General features: G+C 42.3%; 1 protein-coding gene across 1 annotated transcript in view; it reads right to left on the reverse strand.

The window, feature by feature from the left end:
• LOC126355710 (facilitated trehalose transporter Tret1-2 homolog) overlaps window positions 1-24317 on the reverse strand; it is a 79522-nt gene that overhangs the window by 19138 nt on the left and 36067 nt on the right. Inside the window, exon 5 of the mRNA XM_050006077.1 lies at window positions 12494-12602. Coding sequence (XP_049862034.1) covers window positions 12494-12602 — 109 coding nt within the window. The remainder of the gene's footprint in view (window positions 1-12493; window positions 12603-24317) is intronic.

Below are 24317 nucleotides of genomic sequence, written 5' to 3' on the forward strand. Positions count from 1 at the left end.
ATGGGAGTGACACCTGGTAATGCTTATATCGCGATTGCTAAATTCGGCAGCCTTGCTTTTCAATTTGAGCACATTTCTCGTATACTTTTGCAAAAATGGTCCAGCGTCAACATTATCGATCCATTAAAAGAAAGAAAAAAATTCATATTCGATTTCTGCATAAGTTAAGACAATGAAACGTGAAAGAAAATAACGAACCCAATTACATAAATTTTGAGGGTATTTTTGTTCTGTCATTGCAACTACAAAAATGCGTGGTTCCTTTCACCAGACGCGTTCCGCTTTATTGAGGTAAAGCTTTATCAGTGGTCAATGATTAAGTTATTTACGTTTTTTTTGCGTTTAGATCGAAAAACATTTCGTTAAGAATAAATCGATTTGTACTTACGGTGATTTTCGGTTGATTTCTCGCTTACACCGGGAAATGCCGTCTGCTAGCACATCGTTGTTTTTCTGCGTTAGACACTGATAATCTTGGTCTAATTTTTAGATGTTCTTCAGCACTATGCATTTCTTATGTTTTTCACAACACACTTTTATACACACCACTGTATTTTGCTCGTTTTTGTACATCAAGTATGTGTTGTGGTTTGTGTTTTGTAGTGTTGCCAACATACCTTTCCACTACTTTCCCTTTGACCTACAACATTTTTTTGATCAGATTATTGTCTGTGTGTAATTCTATTTAATTATGTTTGTGAGTATTTATGTACTGTGTAAGAGCAGAGAAGGAATAGCGATGGAGGGATTTGTTTGGAGGGTAGGGGAGGGGGAAATCTTGATGAGACACTGTGAATGGAGAGGGGTTGGTTATGGGAGATGGGAGGCGGTGAAGGATGGAAAAGGCTGTTTTCTTTTTCATGTAACTTCATCAATAATTCTATATAGAGTCTCGTTTTCAATATTTATTGAACAACTGTTTATTTTGTGTTAATGCTTTTTGTATGTGCCAGCAGGCGGAATTTAAGAGAGAAATCAACCGAAAACCACCGTAAGTACAAATCAATTTATTCTTAACGAACTGTTTTTCGATCTAAAAGCAAATCAAAATGTAAATAACTTAATTATTGACCACTGATAAAGCTTTACTTCAATAAACCGAAACGCATCTGATGGAATAAAAATCACGCGTTTTTGTAGTTGCAACGACAGAACAAAAATACACTTACGAATTATAAAGCAACTACGGACACTATGGCCACACAAATGAAAACTTTTACGTAAGGTCATTCGCTGAAACCCTCATTTCGATATCTTGAACCGCAATGAGAGATACCATGTGTATACTGTAGTGCTCGAATTATTTGGTAATCTAGATTCATGTTAGAATACCAACTGAGTAGCAGACAAATCTGATGTTCACTGAATTAACATGCGACACTCAAATCAAACGGTAGTTATAGAAGGAAAATCAGTTAAAAGACATCTTGCTGTACACGGTGAGCTGCATGTACAAATATTTAATAGCCATACCGGTATTCGCTCCTTAAGAACCATGGACCTTGCCGTCGGTGGGGTGGCTTGAGTCCCTCAGCGATACAGACAGCCGTACCGTAGGTGCAACCACAACGTAGGGTTATCTGTTGAGAGGTCAGACAAACTTGTGGTTCCTGAAGAGGGGCAGCAGCCTTTTCAGCAATGGCAGAAGCAACAGCCCAGATGATTCACTGTTATCCCCTTATAACAGCAACCAAAATGGCCTTTTTGTGCCGGTGCTGCGAACAGCTAAAAGCAAGAGGAAACTACAGCCGTAATTTTTCCCGAGGGCATGCAGTTCTACAGTATGGTTGAATGACGATCGCGTCCTCTTGGGCAAAATATTCCGGAGGTAAAATAGTCCCCCATTCGGATCTCCGGACGTCGTCTACGCAGGCCGATGATGTCATCGGAGAAACAAAACGGGCGTTCTACGCGTCGTAGCGTGGAATGTCAGATCCCTCAATCGGACAGGCAGGGTAGAAAATTTGAAAAGGGAAATGGACAGGTTGAAGTTGGATATAGTGGGAATTATTGAAGATCGGTGGCAGGAGGAAACTAACTTACGCTAAGGACAACACACACACCCATGCCTGAGGAAAGACTCGAACCTCCTGCGGGTGGAGCAGCGCCAAGTTTGCATGCCAACTTGCTCCACATATAATGGAAAGCTTCACGAAATGTATGATGAGATGAAGAAATTATTCAGAAAGTGAAGGGAGACGAAAATTTAACAGTTATGGGGTACTAGAATTCGATAGCAGGAAGAGAAGGAAAAGTAGTAGGTGAATATGGAATGGAGGTTAGGAATGAAAGAGGAACCCACTTGGAACAATTTTGCGCAGAGCATAATTTAATCACTGCTAACACAGGATTTAAGAGTCAGAAAGGAGGTTGGTGCGTGTCGAAGAGACCTGGAGAAACCGTAAGGTTTCAGACTAATTATATAATGGTTGTATAGAGATTTAGGAACAAGATTTTGTAAGGTGCAATATTTTAGTGGTTTACTTATTCTAGGATTGAAGACATCTGTGTAAGCTAAAATGACATGTTTAATGTCGCAATATTAGCACACATTCCACCCTTTTACACAGTTTTCAATGTGACAACAAAACCAGTTGTCAGGATAACGCACCTCGTCAACATCAAAAAGTGAAATAATCCTAAACACAACAATATTAAATATTAACTCACACAAGGTTAAATCATCCTAAACACGACAATATTAAACCAGCAGTTTCTTTACAAAATGTTTCTTACACTTACATTATGACGTTGGTCACTACTACAATAGTCGTCTGATTCTGGTTCAAAGTTTGGTATTTTTAGGATGGCAATCAAGTCTACGGTTGATAGTTAGTCATGTGACAAATTGAGCAATAGATTACCCAAGGACACTTGGGTTTACATTGGACACAAGCTGGTGAACCAACAAGTTTATACCTCTGCACGCGGCATATACCTTAAGCTACGATGAGCTGTCGTCTGCTAGGCCATTCTCTTCCACTGAAAGTCCTATAAAACTAATTATACCTCTGCTGAATTTTCCAGCAGAAACTTTCCCTATGTTACTCGTTATGCGAGAGAACATGTACTCATCCATAGTCTTAGAATGTGGCGATGTACATTCGCGTGATTGGAACAGTGTACATATTATAATGCCCTCTCGGTTCTCGCAAGAACAATTAACTAGCTGGCTGGTCCGTTTCTCCACAGTTGGAGCTAAACGATGCTACAGCTAATTTCTATCTGAATGTCAGCCAACGTGAACGCAGTGTGCACACAAATTACTCCTCTTCGTCGTACAGAGCGTTATACACTCCGTTCTGCACTTGACGCCAGTTCAGAAAAGAGTCCACGAAAATTTCCGTCTTGTTTTACTCACAGCCGAACTGTGTCCCCACCTGGGTTCTTTTGTTCTTCACGTCAAGGCTTTTTTCGACCAATAGGAGCGTTTCTCTTATTTTGTGGAAACTCTCCCTACCAGTCGCAAGCTCCCTACCATTAAATTCCATTGAAACTTTTGGCACTATTCTCCTTCCTAGCGCGTTTCCGCCAATCTGACATTTTGTTCCCGTTCCAGACGCCTAAATGCGTACATTGACTGTCTCACATGTGTACCACTCACAGAAAATGTGATCGAAAATGCGTCACTGGTCTTGTTTCGTATCCATTTGGACTTTTCAAATGCAGTTGTCTAAAATCTTTCTTTCCTGTCCTCCATCAGATAGGCCATTACGCTTGCTCTCCCCATCTCAGTCACCTGGTAAGTCATTGACTTTCTGCCTGGGACATCCCTTTAAGTGGTTTCCCCTGTAGCGCGGCATAGACTCTGTCCTCGTCCCTCTTAATTCCAAACTAAAATACCACTCACTGCTTGTTTCACCTTCCGCTCAAATATACATTATAGGAACAAAGTGTTAATTACCTTCAATTGAGTGTCATCCCTATTTGCATTACATACTGATAGATAAATTTTCTCATAACCGCTGAATTAAGTTAGATGTCGTATTCACCTTCCTATTGCGATGTATAAAGATCTCATGTAAGGTGCGAATCTGACCTTCATTTATTCTGCCACCTTACAACTTTAAATTGTAAAACACATCCAGGAGCAGATGTAGATTCTCACCAGTATCTATTGGTTATGAAATTTGGATTAAAACTAAAGAAATTACAAAAAGGTGGGAAATTAAGAAGATGGAAGGTGGATGAACTAAAAGAACCAGAGGTTGGTGAAAGTTTCAGACGGAGCATTAGGCAACTGTTGACTACAACAGGGAAAAGGCATACAGCAGAAGATGAATGGGTAGCTGTAAGAGATGAAACAGTGAAGATAAGAGATGATCAACCAGATAAAAAGACAAGGCCTAGAAGAAACCCTTGGATAACACAAAAGATATTGAATTTAACAGATGAAAGGAGAAAATTTTTAAAATGCGAAAAATGAAGAAGGCAAAATGGAATAAAAACGTTTACAGAACGAGATTAAGAGTAAGTGCAAAATGGCAAAGCAGGAATGGCTAGAGGACAGTATAAGGATTTAGAAACATGTTTCAGTAGGGGAAAGATTGACACCGCCTACAGAAAAATTAAAGAGCCATTTGGGGAAAAAAGAAGTAGCTATATGAATATCAAGAGCTCAGATGGAAAACCAGTCCTAGGCAAAGAAAGAAAAGCTGAAACGTGGAAGGAGTGTGTAGAGGGTCTATACAAGGGAGTTGAACTTGAAAGTAATACTGTAGAACGGAAAATGGACGGAGATGAGAATGAGATGGGAGATACGTAATTGCGCGAAGAGTTTGACAGAACTCTGAGAGATCAGAGTCGAAACAAGCCCCCGGGAGTAGGCGATACACCGTAAAAACTGCTGATAGCTTGGGGGACCCAGCCAAGACAAAACTATTCCATCTGGGGAAGTATGAGACAGATGAAATGGTTCAAATGGCTCTGAGCACTATGGGACTCAACTGCTGTGGTCATTAGTCCCCTAGAACTTAGAACCACTGAAACCTAACTAACCTAAGGACATCACACACTTCCATGCCCGAGGCAGGATTCGAACCTGCGACCGTAGCAGTCGCACGGTTCCGGACTGAGCGCCTAGAACCCCGAGACCACCGCGGCCGGTACAGATGAAAGATCATCAGACTACAAGAAGACTATATTAATTCCAATTCCAAAGAAAGTCGTTGCTGAGAGGTATGAAAAGTGCCCAGCTATTAGTTTAATAAGTCAAGGCTGCGAAATACTAACACGAATTCTTCACAGAAGGATAGAAAAACTGTTATAAAGCGACCTCAGGGAATATCAGTTTGAATTCCGCAGAAATATAGGAACACGCGAGGTAATACTGACCCTTCGACCTGTCTTACAAGATAGGTCAAGGAAGACAATCGTACATTTCTAGCTGTTGCGTACTTTGAGATAGCTTTCGAGAATATTGATTGGAATACACTCTTGGGAATTTTGAAGGGATCAAGAGTAAACTACTGGGAGCGAACTGCTACTTACAACTTGTATAGAAACCAGATGGTAGATATAAGAGAGACAGAAAGGGAAGCAGTGGTTGAGAAGAGAGTGAGACAGGACTGTAGCCTTCACTATGTTATCCAATACGTGCACTGAACAATCATTAAGGGAAACCAAGGAAAAATTTGCAGAAGGTATTAAAGTTCAGGGAGAATAAATAAAAACTTTAAGTATTGACGATGGCATGGTGATTCCTTCAGAGACTCCAAAGGACTTGGAAGAGCAGCTGAACGGAATGGACAGTGGTTTGGAAGGAGGATATAAGATGTACATCAATAAAAGAAATAGAAGGATAATGGATTGTAGTTGAAGTAAATCAGGTGATGCTGAGGGAATCAGATTAGGAAACGAGACACTTATAGTAGTAAATGAGTTCTGCTATTTGGGCAGCAAAGTAATTGATAATGGCCACAGTAGAGAGGATATAAAATGCAGGCTGGCAATGGGAAGAAAAGCATTTCTGAAGAAGAGAAATTTGTTGACATCGAGTACAGATTTAAGTGGTCATAAGTTTTTTCTGAAGGTATTTGTCTAGAGTGTAGCCATGTTCGGGAGTGAAACGATAAACAGCAACAAACGATAAACAGTTTAGACAAAAATACAATAGAAACTTCCGAAATGTGTGGTTACTGAATAATTTTGAAGATTAGCGTGGGACAATCGTGTAAGTAATAAGGAAGTACTGAATAGAATTGGGGAGACAAGAAATGCTCCAAAAACTAACATCAATACTGTGCACTGACGGTCTGCCGTGGAGGAACGTAATGCGTTAGGGTAACTCCATGACAGTCGTACACGAGAATCACCATAACTTTCACCATACTGAATTCTGACGCACTTTTGACTTTCGCGGCGACCTATAATGACGCCATTCGTTGGATTGGCGTTTCAGTTTTGGCTCCGTGGCATTCGCTTCAGAAGTGTTCGAGAGATTCGACAGGCAGTAGACCGCTCCATTAGCGCCATCAACAGAACAGGCTCTGCTAACGGTAGACTACACCTTACACATCGCTGGCAACGGGCTCTACACCACGCTGATGATTACTTTAAGGACAGTAACAGGTGAAAACATTTAACTCTTTTGTATCGGTTGTGAACAAATAGTTGCCACTGTTTAAGTTCCAACCGTCGTAGTAAATGCTGGGTACGCGTCTATTCCTCAGTTTGCTCGGCACGTCTGTACCAATGTAGGATCGTGCGCTGCTGGTAAAGCGCTTTCACAAGAACGGTGACGGAGCGCCAGTAGCTGTGCAAAAGTTCCACTCACATGAAGCGCATGGATGTCTGACGAGCGTCCGGCGCACATAGATACGAAACTCGAAAAGACAGTTTCTTTTGGAGTGCAGTGTGGCAATTGATCCGATGTCAGCAGAAGATGTGACCTCAGAATTACAGGAGGGGCCGAGCGGTGGTGTGCAACCGTGCAGTGCACTTGGAAGCGTCCGAAATTTGGATATTCCTGTGACGACTGTCCATAAAATTTTGCGGAATATTCTGCATTGCTATCCATACAAAATTACCTATGTTCAAGAGTTGCTTCATGCTGATCTGCAAGTTTTCTTGCTCGCGTGGAATTGGTCAATTAATGGTCACGAAACATTCTGTGGACAGATGAACCCCATTTTCATCTCGAAGGAGGTCTCAGTGTACAGAATTGCAGAATATGGGCAACGCAAAATCCTCTCACTTATTAACAAGTTCCAAAATGGTTCAAATGCCTCTGAGCCTATCGGACTTAACGTCTAAGGTCATCAGTGCCGTAGAGCTTGTTGTTGTTGTTGTGGTCTTCAGTCCTAAGGCTGGTTTGATGCAGCTCTCCATGCTACCCTATCTTGTCCAAGTTTCTTCATCTCCCAGTACTTACTGCAACCTACATCCTTCTGAATCTGCTTAGTGTATTCATCTCTTGGTCTCCCTCAACGATTTTTACCCTCCACGCTGCCCTCCTATCCTAATTTGGGATCCCTTGATGCCTCAGAACATGTCCTACTAACCGATCCCTTCTTCTCGTCAAGTTGTGCCACAAACTCCTCTTCTCCCCAATTAAATTCAATATCTCCTCATTAGTTATGTGATCTACACACCAAATCTTCAGCATTATTGTGTAGCGCCAAATTTCGAAAGATTCTATTCTCTTCCTGTCCAAACTATTTATCGTCCACGTTTCACTTCCATACTCCATACAAATACTTTCAGAAACGACTTCCTGACACTTAAATCTATACTCGATGTTAACAAATTTCTCTTCTTCACAAACGCTTTCCTTGCCATTGCCAGTATACATTTTATATCTTCTCTACTTTGACCATCATCAGTTATTTTGCTCCCCAAATATCAAAACTCCTTTACTACTTTAAGTGTCTCACTTCCTAATTTAATTCCCTCAGCGTCACCTGACTTAATTCGACTAAATTCCATTATCATCGTTTTGTTTTTGTTGATGTTCATCTTATATCCTCCTTTCAAGACTCTCTCCATTCCATTCAACTGCTCTTCCAAGTGCTTTGCTGTCTCTGACAGAATTACAATGTCATCGGCGAACCTCAAAGTTTTTATTTCTTCTCCCTGGATTTTAATACTTACTCCGAATTTTTCTTTTGTTTCCTTTACTGCTTGCTCAATATACAGATTGAATAACATCGAGGAGAGGCTACAACCTTGTCTCACTCCCTTCCCAACCACTGCTTCCCTTTCATGTCCCTCGACTCTTATAACTGCCAACTGATTTCGGTACAAATTGTAAATAGCCCTTCGCTCCCTATATTTTACCCCTGCTATTTTACCCCTGCCACCTTTAGAATTTGAAAGAGAGTATTCCAGTCAACATTGTCAAAAGCTTTCTCTAAGTCTACAAATGCTAGAAAGGTAGGTTTGCCTTTGCTTAATCTATCTTCTAAGGTAAGTCGTAAGGTCAGTATTGCCCCACGTGTTCCAATATTTCTACGGAATCCAAACAGATCTTCCCCGATGTCAGCTTCTACCAGTTTTTCCATTCGTCTGTAAAGAATTCGCGTTAGTACTTTGCAGCTGTGGCTTACTAAACTGATAGTTCGGTAATTTTCGCATCTGTCAACACCTGCTTTCTTTGGGATTGGAATTATTATATTCTTCTTGAAGTCTGTGGGCCTTCGCCTGTCTCGTACATCTTGCTCACCAGATGGTAGAGTTTTGTCAGGACTGGCTCTCCCAAGGCCGTCAGTAGTTCCTATGGAGTGTTGTCTACTCCCGGGGCCTTGTTTCGGCTAAGGTCTTTCAGTGCTCTGTTAAACTCTTCACGCAGTGTCGTATCTCCCATTTCATCTTCATCTACATTCTTTTCCATTTCTGTAATATTGTTTTCAAGTACATCGCCCATGTATAGACCCTCTATATACTCCTTCCATCTTTCTTTTTCCCCTTCTTTGCTTAGAACTGAGTTTCAATCTGAGCTCTTGATATTCATAAAAGTGGTTCTCTTTTCTCCAAAGGTCTCTTTAGTTTTCCTCTAGGCAGTATCTATGTTACTCCTAGTGAGATAAGCCTCTACATCCTTACATTTGACCTGTAGCCGTAGAGCTTAGAACTACTTAAACCTAACTAACCTAAGGACATCACACACATCCATGCCCGAGGCAGGATTCGAACCAGCGACCGTAGCAGCAGCGCGGTTCCAAACTGAAGCGCCTAGAAGGTGGAGAGCACATTGGGCCAACCTCAGGACATTTAAATCCCGATTTCATTGTTCGTTTTTATGCGATTTTTGACCTCAGGTCTATTACAGACCGATTTTTCCGATCTACGTGGTACGACCTTGCCGTGGTGGACGCCCTTACCTAACTCGGAGAGCCACAAGTGTTGAATAACCACTTGTGCTGCCGCGCACACTGCACAGCGCGGTTGGTTTTATGTGCAACTCACGTCACAGAAGTCGATTTGGGATTCATCTGTTATTTGTAGGCGAACCCACTTACGTTACGACGCTTACGAATCCACTTAATGGGAAAACTTTTGTTATTTTTTTGTTTCGCTTTTTTTTGCGTAAGGTTTCTCCCTTCTTCGATAAAAGTCCATTAAAATTTGACGCCATTCTGAACAATAGACCTTTTTTCTTACAGCGTTTTGTTCACACCGTACATATAGAATACTTGTATAGAATATTGCAGATTGCACACACATATTTCTGTGTTACATACATACATTTTCAAGGGCAGAACAGAGGCAAACTGATTCTTCTTTCTCCAATTTTTTGCCTATCGAAAATATTTTATGGTCTCTGATAACAGGGGGCGATACAGATAAAACCCAACTAATCCATCAATACAGAAAACAACAGATAAGTAAAGATACTTCAAAACTAGCTGTGTTTCCAGTACGTACGGCAATAAACATTACTCATACGTAACTTTCATCGCGCTTGTAGTAAATTGTCAACCTTCAGTTGACGAAGTATCAGCTGAACCAAAGATTCCTTGATCGATATTCCCGAAGCACGAAACTCTTTGAGCACAGGTAGCATTTGCAGCTTTGTTAAGTTGATCAGCGATTCTGACAAAAGCTTCCGGTTATGTGGAAACCATAACGAATGAGCCGACCTTCTTCCGGGTGACAGTGGTAAAGACAGGAGCTATTCCGGCCGAACTGTACTGCAAGCGGAGGATACAAAAATCTCTATTACTCCTATACACGTCCCGTGGAACTACTTGAACATTCCAGTTATTTGTAGTGTCAGTTAAAATTATGGTAGAATTTGGATTACTTTATTTCCGCGGTTTTTAATGTGTACAAAACGTGTACAGTTAATGGGTTAATGATTTCACTTGAGAATGGCTATACAGCAGAAACGTCTTACTGCCAAAATAAAAATAGAACGGAAATGAGTAACTGACAATGATGGAAACTTGTTTGTTTCGAGAAGTTTATCACAGCTAGTTGCAACTAATCTATGGGATTCACAAAATAACCTATTTTCAAATCAAAGATTTGTATGACTGAGTGTCTTGAAGTACACTACTGGCCACTAAAATTGCTACACCAAGAAGAAGACGTGCTACAGACGCGAAATTTAAACGACAGGAAGAAGATGCTGCGATATGCAAATGATTAGCTTTTCAGAGCATTCACACAAGGTTGGCGCCGGTGGCGACACCTAGAACGTGCTGACATCAGGAAAGTTTCCAACCAATTTCTCATACTCAAACAGCAGTTGACCGACACTGCCTGGTGAAACGTTGTTGTGGTGCCTCGTGTAAGGAGGAGAAATGCGTACCATCACGTTTCCGGCTTTGATAAAGGTCGGATTGTAGCCTATCGCGATTGCGGTTTATCGTATGGCGACATTGCTGCTCATGTTGGTCGAGATCCAATGACTGTTAGCAGACTACGGAATCGAAGGGTTCAGGAGGGTAATACGGAACGCCGTGCTGAATCCCAACGGCCTCGTATCACTAGCAGTGGAAATGGCAGGCATCTTATCCGCATGGTTGTAACGGATCGTGCAGCCACGTCTCGATCCCTGAGTCAACAGATGGGGACGTTTGCAAGACAACCACCATCTGCACGAACAGTTCGACGACGTTTGTAGCACCTCGGAGACCATGGCTGCGGTTACCCTTGACGCAGCATCACAGACAGAAGCGCCTGCGATGATGTACTTAACGACGAACCTGGGTGCACGAACGGCAAAACATCAGTTTTTCGGATGAATCCAGGTTCTGTTTAAGGGATCATGATGGTCGCATCCGTGTTTGGTGACATCGCGATGAACTGACGTTGGAAGCGTTTTATTCGTCATCGCCATACTGGCGTATCACCCGGCGTGATGGTATTGGTTACACATCTTGGTCACCTCTTGTTCGCGTTGACGGCACTTTGAACAGTGGACGTTATATTTCAGATGTGTTACGACCCGTGGCTCCATCCTTCATTCAATTCCTGCGAAACCGTACATTTGAGCAGGATAATGCATGACCGCATGTTGCATGTCCTGTACGGGACATTCTGGATACAGTAAATGTTCGACTGCTGCCCTGGCCAGCAAATTCTCTAGATCTCTCACCAATGGAAAACGTCTGGTCAATGGTGGCCAAGCAACTGGCTCATCACAATAAGCCAGTCACTACTCTTGATGAACTGTGGTGTCGTGTTGAAGCTGCATGAGCAGCTGTACCTGTACACGCCATCCAATCTCAGTTTGAATCAATGCCCAGGCGTATCAAGGACGTTATTACGGCGAGAGGTGGTTATTCTGGGTACTGATTTCTCAGGATGTATGCACCCAAATTGCGTGAAAATGTAATCTCATGTCAGTTCTAGCATAATATATTTGTACAATGAATACCCGTTTATCATCTGCATTTCTTCTTGATGCAGGAATTTTAATGTCCAGTAGTGTAACTGCTATTATAGGCTGAATGGTCCTTTCGCGTTTAAGTCAGACAAAACTGTCGGCTTTCGTGTATATTTCTGGAAAATAACATTTCAGACACGTTAATAAACTGTACGGAAGTAGTGACGTAGCGTTTTGTTCATAACGTGATTTTTTTCGTATGCTTATCCTGATAAAAATACAAGTTTGGGTAACATTTTGGTATAGATAGGGAAGTGTTGCAGTGACCGCGTATTATCGTTATCTGTATTCTACACAGGAGACTAACTGCTAGAGCTTTAATAGTCTAACACAATGTCTGTTTATTTGAGTTTTGACGAATAGATACCGTGAGGCAGTAGTCTTATCAGATGCGCTGCACTAAAGAACGGCGCCGAAAACAGGTATTCAACTAACTGATAGTCCCAGAGGGTTAGCTTAATTTACTAACATGCAAAAATTTCTTTCTGATACATCCCAAATTAAATAAGAGTTTCAACTCTCATTCCTTGAACGTTGTCTACTTCAACTGCTGTTTAAGCTGTTTCAGTTGATACACCTTGTCTGCGTGCAAAAGATGTGTAGGCTTTTTCTGGACTCTAACAATGAGCGTGTGTAGTGATCAGAGATACAGGAACAAACCTGAGGTGTAGGTGACGATGTAGAAGACGAGAGCAGTAAGTGGGAGCCAGCCGATGTCCTCGACGCCTTTCCCTGTGTCACTCAGGTAGAAATACACAGCCAGAACAGTCTGAAAAGTAAAGACAAGGTAAAAAGTTTGATAAAACATCAAAGATTTCTGACAGGACTGTTGCACAATACTGAATGCTCTTTTAACGCTATAAAATTCGAAAATCGCCGTCACGAGATGTTAATTCTACAAGAAATGATTCAAAAATACTTGCATAAGTTGACTACATTAACACAGAATCACAGAAGAAGAAAATTGGAGTGCTCCAAACGGAATAAGTGTACGTGTTTAGTGACTTTTAGAAGTGATTAGTGCTCTAGGGCGCGAAACGGCGAAATCATCAACGCTCCTACATGAAACACGAGGGTCGCTCCGAAAGAAAATTTCGTCATTGTTTTTGAAAGAGAAGATGGTACGCTAGTTGACACACACTACATGAATCCGCGCTCGTTGCTAGTCAGCGGAAGAGGAGCGACGCATGCGCAGAGCGCCGAAGAAGAGGAAACAGTCCCACACAGTCCCTGCTACACGTGTAGCCGCAGGTGTCGCCACACGTCACAATAGTACCATCGATTAACTTTGTCCCTGTGGCACGAATTCATGATGAACTAATCCTCCAAAGAAAACTATCAGTATGGCTTTGACATTTGATTTGACCTGAAGAGCTTTTTTCTGGCCTTGGAGAAAGTTTCCCGACCAATTATATGGACGGGGCCTAAGTCTCAACATGATAATGACAGACCCACGTCTTATCACCACTTATGATTCTAAGAACATCCCGTTCTCATTTGCACGATCCAAAGGCTCTTCACAGATTGCGAGGGGAAGATCTTTTTCTTGGCTAATTAACCGTGGGCCAACTTGGCGGCAACAATGCATTCCAAGATGCTGTATCAGGATTTCACGAGAAGATCCAACTGAAATGTTAAATTCTTCTGCAATCTGTCAGTCGGTCTTCGATTGGTACGGACACAATTTTCGTTGACGTTCCTAACATGACCGTCTTCGGCGGAGTTCGAAGAGTGTCCTGGACGACGTCATCCTAAAGTTCCTTAAGTTCCATACTTCCATTTTTAAACAGTGCGAACCATTTTTATCATCGCGTATGGATTAAGCACTCACCACCATGTGTGTGTATGTGTGTCTGAAGGTTTTCTTCAGTTTAACGCAAAATTTAATGCAGCTGTGTTGCTCCTCTAATTGTCATCTCTAAAGTCGCTAACTGTGACCACGTTCTACTCAATGCAGCGTTGAATAGTGGCTAACAGACGTATGGCAATGAAACTTCTGGCAGTTACACAGTAAACGGGCGTGTGTCGGGATGCTAAACGCATTGCGCTCCCACACACCATTGACGCTGAAATACGAATGTTCCGGAATTTTTTGAGCGTTTCTCGTATACTGTATTGCATCGATGTACGTTGTGTGAGGGAAATTTGGTAGACTACGTTACGGACCTATAAACTATTACTTCGGATGGGTTTGTGATTCCAAGATTCCTACTGGCATGACCGAGTATCGGAAATACACTCCTGGAAATTCAAATAAGAACACCGTGAATTCATTGTCCCAGGAAGGGGAAACTTTATTGACACATTCCTGGGGTCAGATACATCACATGATCACACTGACAGAACTACAGGCACATAGGCACAGGCAACAGAGCATGCACAATGTCGGCACTAGTACAGTGTATATCCACCTTTCGCAGCAATGCAGGCTGCTATTCTCCCATGGACACGATCGTAGAGATGCTGGATGTAGTCCTGTGGAACGACTTGCCATGCCATTTCCACCTGGCGCCTCAGTTGGACCAGCGTTCGTGCTGGACGTGCAGACCGCGTGAGACGACGCTTCATCCAGTCCCAAACATGCTCAATGGGGGGCAGATCCGGAGATCTTGCTGGCCAGGGTAGTTGACTTACACCTTCTAGAGCACGTTGGGTGGCACGGGATACATGCGGACGTGCATTGTCCTGTTGGAACAGCAAGTTCCCTTGCCGGTCTACGAATGGTAGAACGATGGGTTCGATGACGGTTTGGATGTACCGTGCACTATTCAGTGTCCCCTCGACGATCACCAGAGGTGTACGGCCAGTGTAGGAGATCGCTCCCCACACCATGATGCCGGGTGTTGGCCCTGTGTGCCTCGGTCGTATGCAGTCCTGATTGTGGCGCTCACCTGCACGGCGCCAATCACGCATACGACTATCATTGGCACCAAGGCAGAAGCGACTCTCATCGCTGAAGACTACACGTCTCCATTCGTCCCTCCCTTCACGCCTGTTGCGACACCACTGGAGGCGGGCTGCACGATGTTGGGGCGTGAGCGGAAGACGGCCTAATGGTGTGCGGGACCGTAGCCCAGCTTCATGGAGACGGTTGCGAATGGTCCTCGCCGATACCCCAGGAGCAACAGTGTCCCTAATTTGCTGGGAAGTGGCGGTGCGGTCCCCTACGGCACTGCGTAGGATCCTACGGTCTTGGCGTGCATCCGTGCGTCCCTGCGGTCCGGTCCCAGGTCGACGGGCACGTGCACCTTCCGCCGACCACTGGCGACAACATCGATGTACTGTGGAGACCTCACGCCCCACGTGTTGAGCAATTCGGCGGTACGTCCACCCGGCCTCCCGCATGCCCACTATACGCCCTCGCTCAAAGTCCGTCAACTGCACATACGGTTCACGTCCACGCTGTCGCGGCATGCTACCAGTGTTAAAGACTGCGATGGAGCTCCGTTTGCCACGGCAAACTGGCTGACACTGACGGCGGCGGTGCACAAATGCTGCGCAGCTAGCGCCATTCGACGGCCAACACCGCCGTTCCTGGTGTGTCCGCTGTGCCGTGCGTGTTATCATTGCTTGTACAGCCCTCTCGCAGTGTCCGGAGCAAGTATGGTGGGTCTGACACACCGGTGTCAATGTGTTCTTTTTTCCATTTCCAGGAGTGTATGTGTCAGAATTATCAAATACTGTTCTTCTGAATAACTCATGAGAATCTAAATGAACAAGCAGTTTGCATAGTAACAGGTCTTCAGCTTAGCATTTTATTTGAAAATAATTTGAGTTATCAGAATGGGGAATGTGCTAGGTCAGCGTTACGATCCTATCGCCATATGAAGGGAATTCGAACGGGTAAAGGTCCGCTGACAAATGCAGCTGCGGCGAGAATGATTTCAAAGTTCGAAACCACGGGTTGTTTCGAAGATAGACCCCATAGCGGCCGACCGAGCACAAGGTGTAATGCTGCTGAGACAGTTCAGGAACAAATGGAGACTGTAGCGGGTTCGTCTATGCATGGGGAAGTCAGCGCTCGTGCAGTCGCACGTCGCACCACCATTCCATACACTACTGTTTGGTTGGCACTGAGGCGTACCCTCTGTTGCTATCCGTACAAAATCCACCGCCATCATGAACTGTTACCTGGCGATTTAGTGAAGTGGAGGGCATTTGTGGTGTGGGCGTTTCAAAAGATGGCGGAAGATGTCGATTGGTTGAGTAACGTGTTGTGGAGCGACGAAGCTCATTTCACACTCCGAGGATCTGTCAACGCCCACAACAGCAGAATTTGGGCTACCTAAAATCCTAGAACTGTTGTGGAAACTCCATTGCAGGACGAGAAAGTCACGGTATGGGTTGGATTTACCACATCTACCGTTATTGGGCCTTTTTTCTTCGAGGAAATGCCTGATTCTGGTTTTGCAACTGCTACCGAGACAGGTAAGACGTACGCCGATATGTCACAGAATCACATCATCCCCAGTCTGGCTGACAAACACCTGCTGGAACGTACGATGTTTTTGCAGGATGGCGCTCCACCCAATACTGCTAGAGGCGTGAGAGATCTCTTGCGCGCGCCGTTTGGTGATGATCGTGTGCTCAGCAGCCACTTTCGTCATGCTTGGCCTCCCAGGTCCCCAGACCTCACTCAGACCGTGCGATTATTGGCTTTGGGGTTACCTGAAGACGCAAGTTTATCGTGATCGACCGACATCTCTAGGGACTGAAAGACAACATCCGACGCCAGTGCCTCACCATAACTCTGGACACGCTTTACAGTGCTGTTCACAACATTATTCCTCGACTACAGCAGCCACTTTCGTCATGCTTGGCCTCCCAGGTCCCCAGACCTCACTCAGACCGTGCGATTATTGGCTTTGGGGTTACCTGAAGACGCAAGTTTATCGTGATCGACCGACATCTCTAGGGACTGAAAGACAACATCCGACGCCAGTGCCTCACCATAACTCTGGACACGCTTTACAGTGCTGTTCACAACATTATTCCTCGACTACAGCTACTGTTGAGGAATGTTGGTTGACATACTGAGCGTTTTCTTTAAAGAACATTATTTTTGCTTTGACTTACTTTGTTATGCTAATTATTACTATTCTGATCAGATGAAGCGCCATCTGTCGGAAATTTTTTGAGCTTTTGTATTTTTTTTTTGTTCTAATAAAACCGCATGTCGTTCCAAGCATGTGTGACAATTTGTACCTCTCTATCTACATTATCCGTGATTTATTCAGTTTTCAAATTTAAATTGACTTTTTGATCACCCAGTACATTATAAAACCAAATCTACATCAACAAGGAAGCATTTCAAATGCAAACACTGACATCAGGAGTATCATACAAGACAATCTGTAAAATTCAGATAGAACACATCAGGATAGCAACATAAAACAAAAGAAGAACTACGAGTACAGACACATCTAAAAAGGGACCAAATTACTGTGGATGAGTGACTGCTTAGAAATAACTAATGACAAAGCCACTCTACGATGCACTAAGAGCGCATTCCTAATATTTTGGGAAGGAACGTGACATCACACGAGTCTTAAAACACGAATTGCACTCGAGTCGTTGTGTTATAATAGAGGGCAGATCCTGAGGGATATCCAGGTCTGCCTTGAGGTTGTCATGTAAATCGCACTCAAGCGAAATATGTCGTATTCACAGCTGTATTCCACGTCTTTGACACGCTTGTGGCTCCTCGTGACGCAAGAGAAACCGATGTGTCAATGGACAATGTTCATCTATGTCCCACATTTGTACAGGTTTGTAAGCGTGGTCTTGCGCTTATAGATCTGCAGACGACAGTGTGTTTAAGGTCCGCGCCATATCCCGCACGTTTTGTGGCGAATGCTTACTTGCAGGATACTACAGAATCAAATGATACCCTAAAAGGGTGAAACTCATTATTAAATAACCATTATTTTGCAAACGTAGACTGTTTCCCTTTTGAAATAATAAGTAACGGTTGCTGTACCCATCAGGCAATGGATTGGAAAAGATGTGAATTAGATGTCAAATGTTTCCAGAATAGTGAAAAATCAGCGGAAGCTACAGACAGATTGATTGCAAAATTTATCTCGGAAATGAAACATGCCGTTTTAGAGAAAGGTTGTAGAATGGGCTTCCTACAATAACGATGTGTATTAACAGGAGTAAAACTTAAACCTACGGTATGAACTGGATTAACTAATTGCTCAATAGTTGTTCTACACTGTTCGTCGAAAACTATTCTAAAGTAGTGGATTCATTATGGTATATCGTCATATGTCGAGGGTTCTAATTATTTTTTTATTTTAATTTTTTTAAGCGAACAGTAGCGCAATCGGTAAACAATGCCATAGTACTTTCGGTAAACCTCTAAATTTTCCGAACTACTCTGGTGTCCAAAATTAAAGCAACAGAACACTATTTCCCAGTCCTGTGTCCAATTCGCTATATAACAATATAAATTGCCAACAGATGTCAGTACGATCGTGTCCTGCACGGAAGATGGCATTGTGGTCGACGGACAGCCACGTCATCGATGACGTCAGGACTGATATCAAACGTAGACGGTGCAGTATGGCACAGAGAAGACGCCAACCAGGCTCTCTGCGGTGGAGGGCTACGGGAAGAGTGGAGGCGGGACAGTCGCAAACTGATGTGATCCGATGGCTTAATGTGACTCGTTCAGTTGTCTTTTGGATATGGCGACAGTTTATAGTGACTGAAACTATCCCGAAGACCAGGGCGGCGCCGACCACGTGTAACATCGGAAAGAAAGAACAGATTTGGCTGTAAGGGCACGGCGGTACCGCCTCAGTACTGCACGGCAACTGGCATATGACTTCGCAGCATCCATTGGACGTGTTGTAGTGAGGCAAACTGTGTATAGCTTCGAAGAACGGTCTTTATTGTCGGAAACCTACTGTATGTGTACCCATGACGCGTCTTCACAGAAGGCAACGTCTGGAGTGGAGCCGTCAACAGGCCACCTGGACAGTCGAACAGTGGGCCAATGTTCTTTTCGCAGACGAGTTCCGGTTTGGTCTGAACAGTTAGTCGCGAAGGATTATCTGGAGGGACGTGCAACATGATTTCGAGACCCAACCAATGTGGAACGACACCGATAGCGAGAATGCTCCCTAATGTCGTGGGCAGGGATTGTGTTAACATCTACATCTACATGTATACTCCGCTAGCCACCAAGCGGTGAGTGGCGGAGGGCACAATTCGCGCCAAAGTCATATTTCCCCCCTCTGTTCCACTCGCGGATCGCGCGAGGGAAAAGCGACTGTCCGAACGCCTCAGAACGAGCTCTTATTTCTCTTACCTTTGAATGACGATCATTAAGAGATTTGAAAGTTGATGGTCATAATATATACTCTACATCCTCAGTGAAGACTGGATTTCGGAGTTTAGAGAGCAGCCCCTTGTGTTTTTAGCGCGCCGTCTATCTGCAAGTATGTCCCACTTCAAAAAACTTTCTATGAGATTTGTAACGCTCTCGCGATGGGTAAATGTACCAGTCACGTATCTTGCCGCTCTTCTTTGGATCTTCTCAATCTCTTGAATCAGACCTAGCTGGTAAGGGTCACATACTGACGAACAGTACTCTAAGACTGGACGAACTAACGTATTGTAAACTATTTCCTTTGTTGGAGGACTGCATCGCTTCGGGATTCTACCAATAAACCGCAATCAAGAGTTCGCCTTACCCCTTACTTGTGTAATCTGATCATTCCATTTGAGATCATTTCGAATAGTCACACCCAGATACTTGACTGATGTTACCGCTTCCAAAGACTGATCATTTATATTTTACTCATACATTAATGGGGATTTTCGCCTTGTTATACGCAGTGGGTTACACTTACTAATATTGAGAGATAACTGCCAGTCATTACACCACTCATTTATTTTCTGCATATCCTAATTCATTTGTTCACAACTTTTGTGTGATACTACTTTCCTGTAGACTACAGCATCATCGACAAACAGTCTAATGCCGCTGACAATGCAATTAACCAGATCGTTTATATAAATTGTAAAAAGCAGCGGAGCTATTACGCTGCCCTGGGACACACTCGAAGTTACGATTGTTTTTGCTGAAGTTACCCCGTTCAGGACGACATACTGCTCCCTGTCTGTTAGAAAACTTTCTATCCATCCGCAAATGTCATCGGATAGACCGTAAGCGCGCACTTTCTGTAGCAAGCTACAGTGCGGAACTGAGTCGAACGCCTTTCGAAAGTCGAGAAATATGGCATCAACCTGGGAGCCGGTATCTAGAGCCTGTTGTATATCATGCACAAAGAGAGCCAGCTGTGTCTCGTATGACCGATCTTTCCAAAAACCGTGCTGGTTTCTGCTGATGAGCTTCTCAGAGTCTAGAAAGCTCATTATGTCTGAACACAAAATATGTTCCATGATTCTACAACAAATCGATGTCAGTGAAATTGGCCGGTAATTTTGTGCATCCGATTTTCTATCCTCTTTATAGACTGCTATGACCTGGGCCTTCTTCCAGTCCCGTGGAACTTTCCGCCGTTCCAATGATCTCTGATAGATGACGGATAAGAATGGTGCTATATTTGTAGCATAGTCAACATAAAATCTTACGGGGATACCGTCTGGGCCAGATGCCTTCCTGGCGTCTAATGATCTTAACTGTTTTACAATCGCTATGCCAGCCATCTTTTCGTTTGTTCGATAATTAAAAGGGAGAATGGTACTGCAGTCCTCTATCGTAAACGAGTTTTTGAAAGCTGGGGTTTTGTTAACCACACGAACAACTCTTCACGAAATTGTGTGGGTGAATATGCAATGTTTAACTGCTGCCAGGCATCGTGACGAAATCTTGGGACCTCATGTACCGTTGTTGCGAGGTGCTGTGGGCCCAGACGTGGTATTGCTGGACGATAATGCTCGTCCTCAGAGTACGGATGTTGATGTTTTTCTGGAAACGGAAGATATTGCACGTATGGCGTGGCCTGCTCGCTCTCTCGATTTGAATCCCATAGAGCACATCTGCGATGTACTAGTGACATTCTTTGCATCACGTCAGCATCCCCTAAAGAAGGCTTGCGAGCAGACCCGCAGGAAGAATGGACGTTATTGCCTCAACGTGTGATTGACGACATCATTCACAGTATGCCCCGTTGTTCGTCAGGCCTGTACTGCTGTCAGAGTGGACACACCCTGTACTAAACACATCAACCAGCTGTCGGATTGTGTGTGTAAATCCGTTAAGATGGAAAAAAGAACGAAGAATATTTCTGTCTACCGTTATGCATGTTGCAGTTGTTTATGTTCTGTATTCTTGATATTGTTTCTGCTTTACTATCACCTGTTTATACTGTTTTGCGGCAATCTTACAATATTTCGGTTTGTTGCTTTAATTTTGGACACCAGTGTATGTCACCTGCATTAATAACGCAACATCCTAAATAATTTCTTTTCTCTCCATGAGTCGAGCATAAGTCCTTGCCTTTGGAAACGCTCTTAACAAATGAATGCTATGAGTACGTCTCAAACCATTAGCTATCAGTAAATTCCTCACTTTTAACACAAAAGTATTGGGAAGGAAAACAACCAATCTGACGCAGGAACGATCGCCAAAAATGGTAGATGATTACAGTCTGTCAGTAAAAAGATGTGATACCACGCTTTTGTTAATATTCTGTTATAATACCAAGTTTGGAAAAGTGTTAATAAGAAATTAAACTACTTTTACAGTGCTTGTTGCAAACGAAGGCTACTCATAAAGTTTCAGTTATCACATCGAAAAAATAATCTCACATATTTACCTGTATACAGCCATACTAGACGTTAAAATCCCCATTACATACTATTGCAACACGCCGCCAGAAGAACCAAAACAAAATGGTGCAGCCTATTGAAATAGTGGAGTATCACATGATGATTCGATTTCTGCAATGGAACACATGTTTTGGTGTGCAGTGGTTAGGTGGTGTAGGTGCTTGCAGTGTGGTCAAACAGGTTGTGAATGACGAAGATCCAACAGTTGGACTATCTCTGTGAAGAACTGGTAACTATAAGAGAAGTGGATGCCTTGGTGTTAGGCGGTAGTGGAAATAGTGAAAATCAGTCATGAATAAGTTTTCAAGATAACAATTGAGGCGATAGTGGAAACAGTGAAAATCAGTCATGGATAAGTTTTCAAGACTTTACATGACATAGTGAATATGAGAAAGATCACTGTGTGTTGGGTTCCACGGCCACACCCACTGGAAACGTCACCCAACAATCGCAGCAACAGAAATGTTGCATATGTATCTTGCCAATTCAGATGACTTCCTTAGCAGCCTGATCACCATGGGTGAGCCTCAGTTGTTTCAATATCACCCTGAGAGAAATGAGCGTTACATTACATTAATATTTGTTCCATAAATCATGAATCCGACATTTCGAAGTTTTCTTAATACAATATAATTTTCTCCCACCTCATATCTAAAAATTATCTATTGTTTTACAATTACTGCTTCATATCCAAAAATTCATCTGTTGAGTAGAAGGAGTTGTCATTCAGAATTTTTTTACTCGTTTTTAAATGCTGTTTAGCTATCTGTCAGACTTTTAATGCTATTTGGGAGATGACCAAAGATTTTTATAGCAGCATAATTCACAAAAGTCAGATTTAACCGAGGGTAGTGAATATCATCCTTTCTTCTAGTGTTCTAGCAATGCGCTTTGCTATTATTTTTCAGTTGGTATGGGTTATTAATACCAAATTACGTAAGTAAATGTAAGTATTGCGAAGGTACTGTGAATATCCTGAGTTTCTTAAATAAATGCATGGTTATCTTGGGTAGACTCTAGCTATTATTCTGATACTTCTGTGCAACGAATAATTTTTCCTTAATGATGAATTATCCCAAATATGATGAGATATGAAAGCAGTGAATGAAAATAGTCCAGCAAGCTAATTTATTGATATGTTTACCACCAAAACTTACAATAACTCTTATAGCATAAGTAGCTGAATGTGAACGTTTCAGTGGATTATCAATGTATTTCTTCCAATTCAGTTTCTTATCACTGCTTACACCAAGAAATTTTGAATTTTCTGCATTAGCAGTAGACTTCTGTTCAAAGTCTATATTTATCAATGGTATTATGCAATTTATTGTACAGAATTGTATATACTGTGCTTTCTCAAAGTTTAGAGAGAGTCCATTTTGGAGGGAACCACTTATATATATATTAAGAACATTAAGAGGCCCAAGACCATAACATAAGTTTTCTTTATACAATATAATTTTCTCCCACCTCATATCTAAAAATTATCTATTGTTTTACAATTACTGCTTCATATCCAAAAATTCATCTGTTGAGTAGAAGGAGTTGTCATTCAGAATTTTTTTACTCGTTTTTAAATGCTGTTTAGCTATCTGTCAGACTTTTAATGCTATTTGGGAGATGACCAAAGATTTTTATAGCAGCATAATTCACAAAAGTCAGATTTAACCCAGGGTAGTGAATATCATCCTTTCTTCTAGTGTTCTAGCAATGCGCTTTGCTATTATTTTTCAGTTGGTATGGGTTATTAATACCAAATTACGTAAGTAAATGTAAGTATTGCGAAGGTACTGTGAATATCCTGAGTTTCTTAAATAAATGCATGGTTATCTTGGGTAGACTCTAGCTATTATTCTGATACTTCTGTGCAACGAATAATTTTTCCTTAATGATGAATTATCCCAAATATGATGAGATATGAAAGCAGTGAATGAAAATAGTCCAGCAAGCTAATTTATTGATATGTTTACCACCAAAACTTACAATAACTCTTATAGCATAAGTAGCTGAATGTGAACGTTTCAGTGGATTATCAATGTATTTCTTCCAATTCAGTTTCTTATCACTGCTTACACCAAGAAATTTTGAATTTTCTGCATTAGCAGTAGACTTCTGTTCAAAGTCTATATTTATCAATGGTATTATGCAATTTATTGTACAGAATTGTATATACTGTGCTTTCTCAAAGTTTAGAGAGAGTCCATTTTGGAGGGAACCACTTATATATATATTAAGAACATTAAGAGGCCCAAGACCATAACATAAGTTTTCTTTATACAATATAATTTTCTCCCACCTCATATCTAAAAATTATCTATTGTTTTACAATTACTGCTTCATATCCAAAAATTCATCTGTTGAGTAGAAGGAGTTGTCATTCAGAATTTTTTTACTCGTTTTTAAATGCTGTTTAGCTATCTGTCAGACTTTTAATGCTATTTGGGAGATGACCAAAGATTTTTATAGCAGCATAATTCACAAAAGTCAGATTTAACCCAGGGTAGTGAATATCATCCTTTCTTCTAGTGTTCTAGCAATGCGCTTTGCTATTATTTTTCAGTTGGTATGGGTTATTAATACCAAATTACGTAAGTAAATGTAAGTATTGCGAAGGTACTGTGAATATCCTGAGTTTCTTAAATAAATGCATGGTTATCTTGGGTAGACTCTAGCTATT

Source organism: Schistocerca gregaria, chromosome 3, assembly GCF_023897955.1.
Source record: "Schistocerca gregaria isolate iqSchGreg1 chromosome 3, iqSchGreg1.2, whole genome shotgun sequence".
Classification (NCBI taxonomy): domain Eukaryota; kingdom Metazoa; phylum Arthropoda; class Insecta; order Orthoptera; family Acrididae; genus Schistocerca; species Schistocerca gregaria.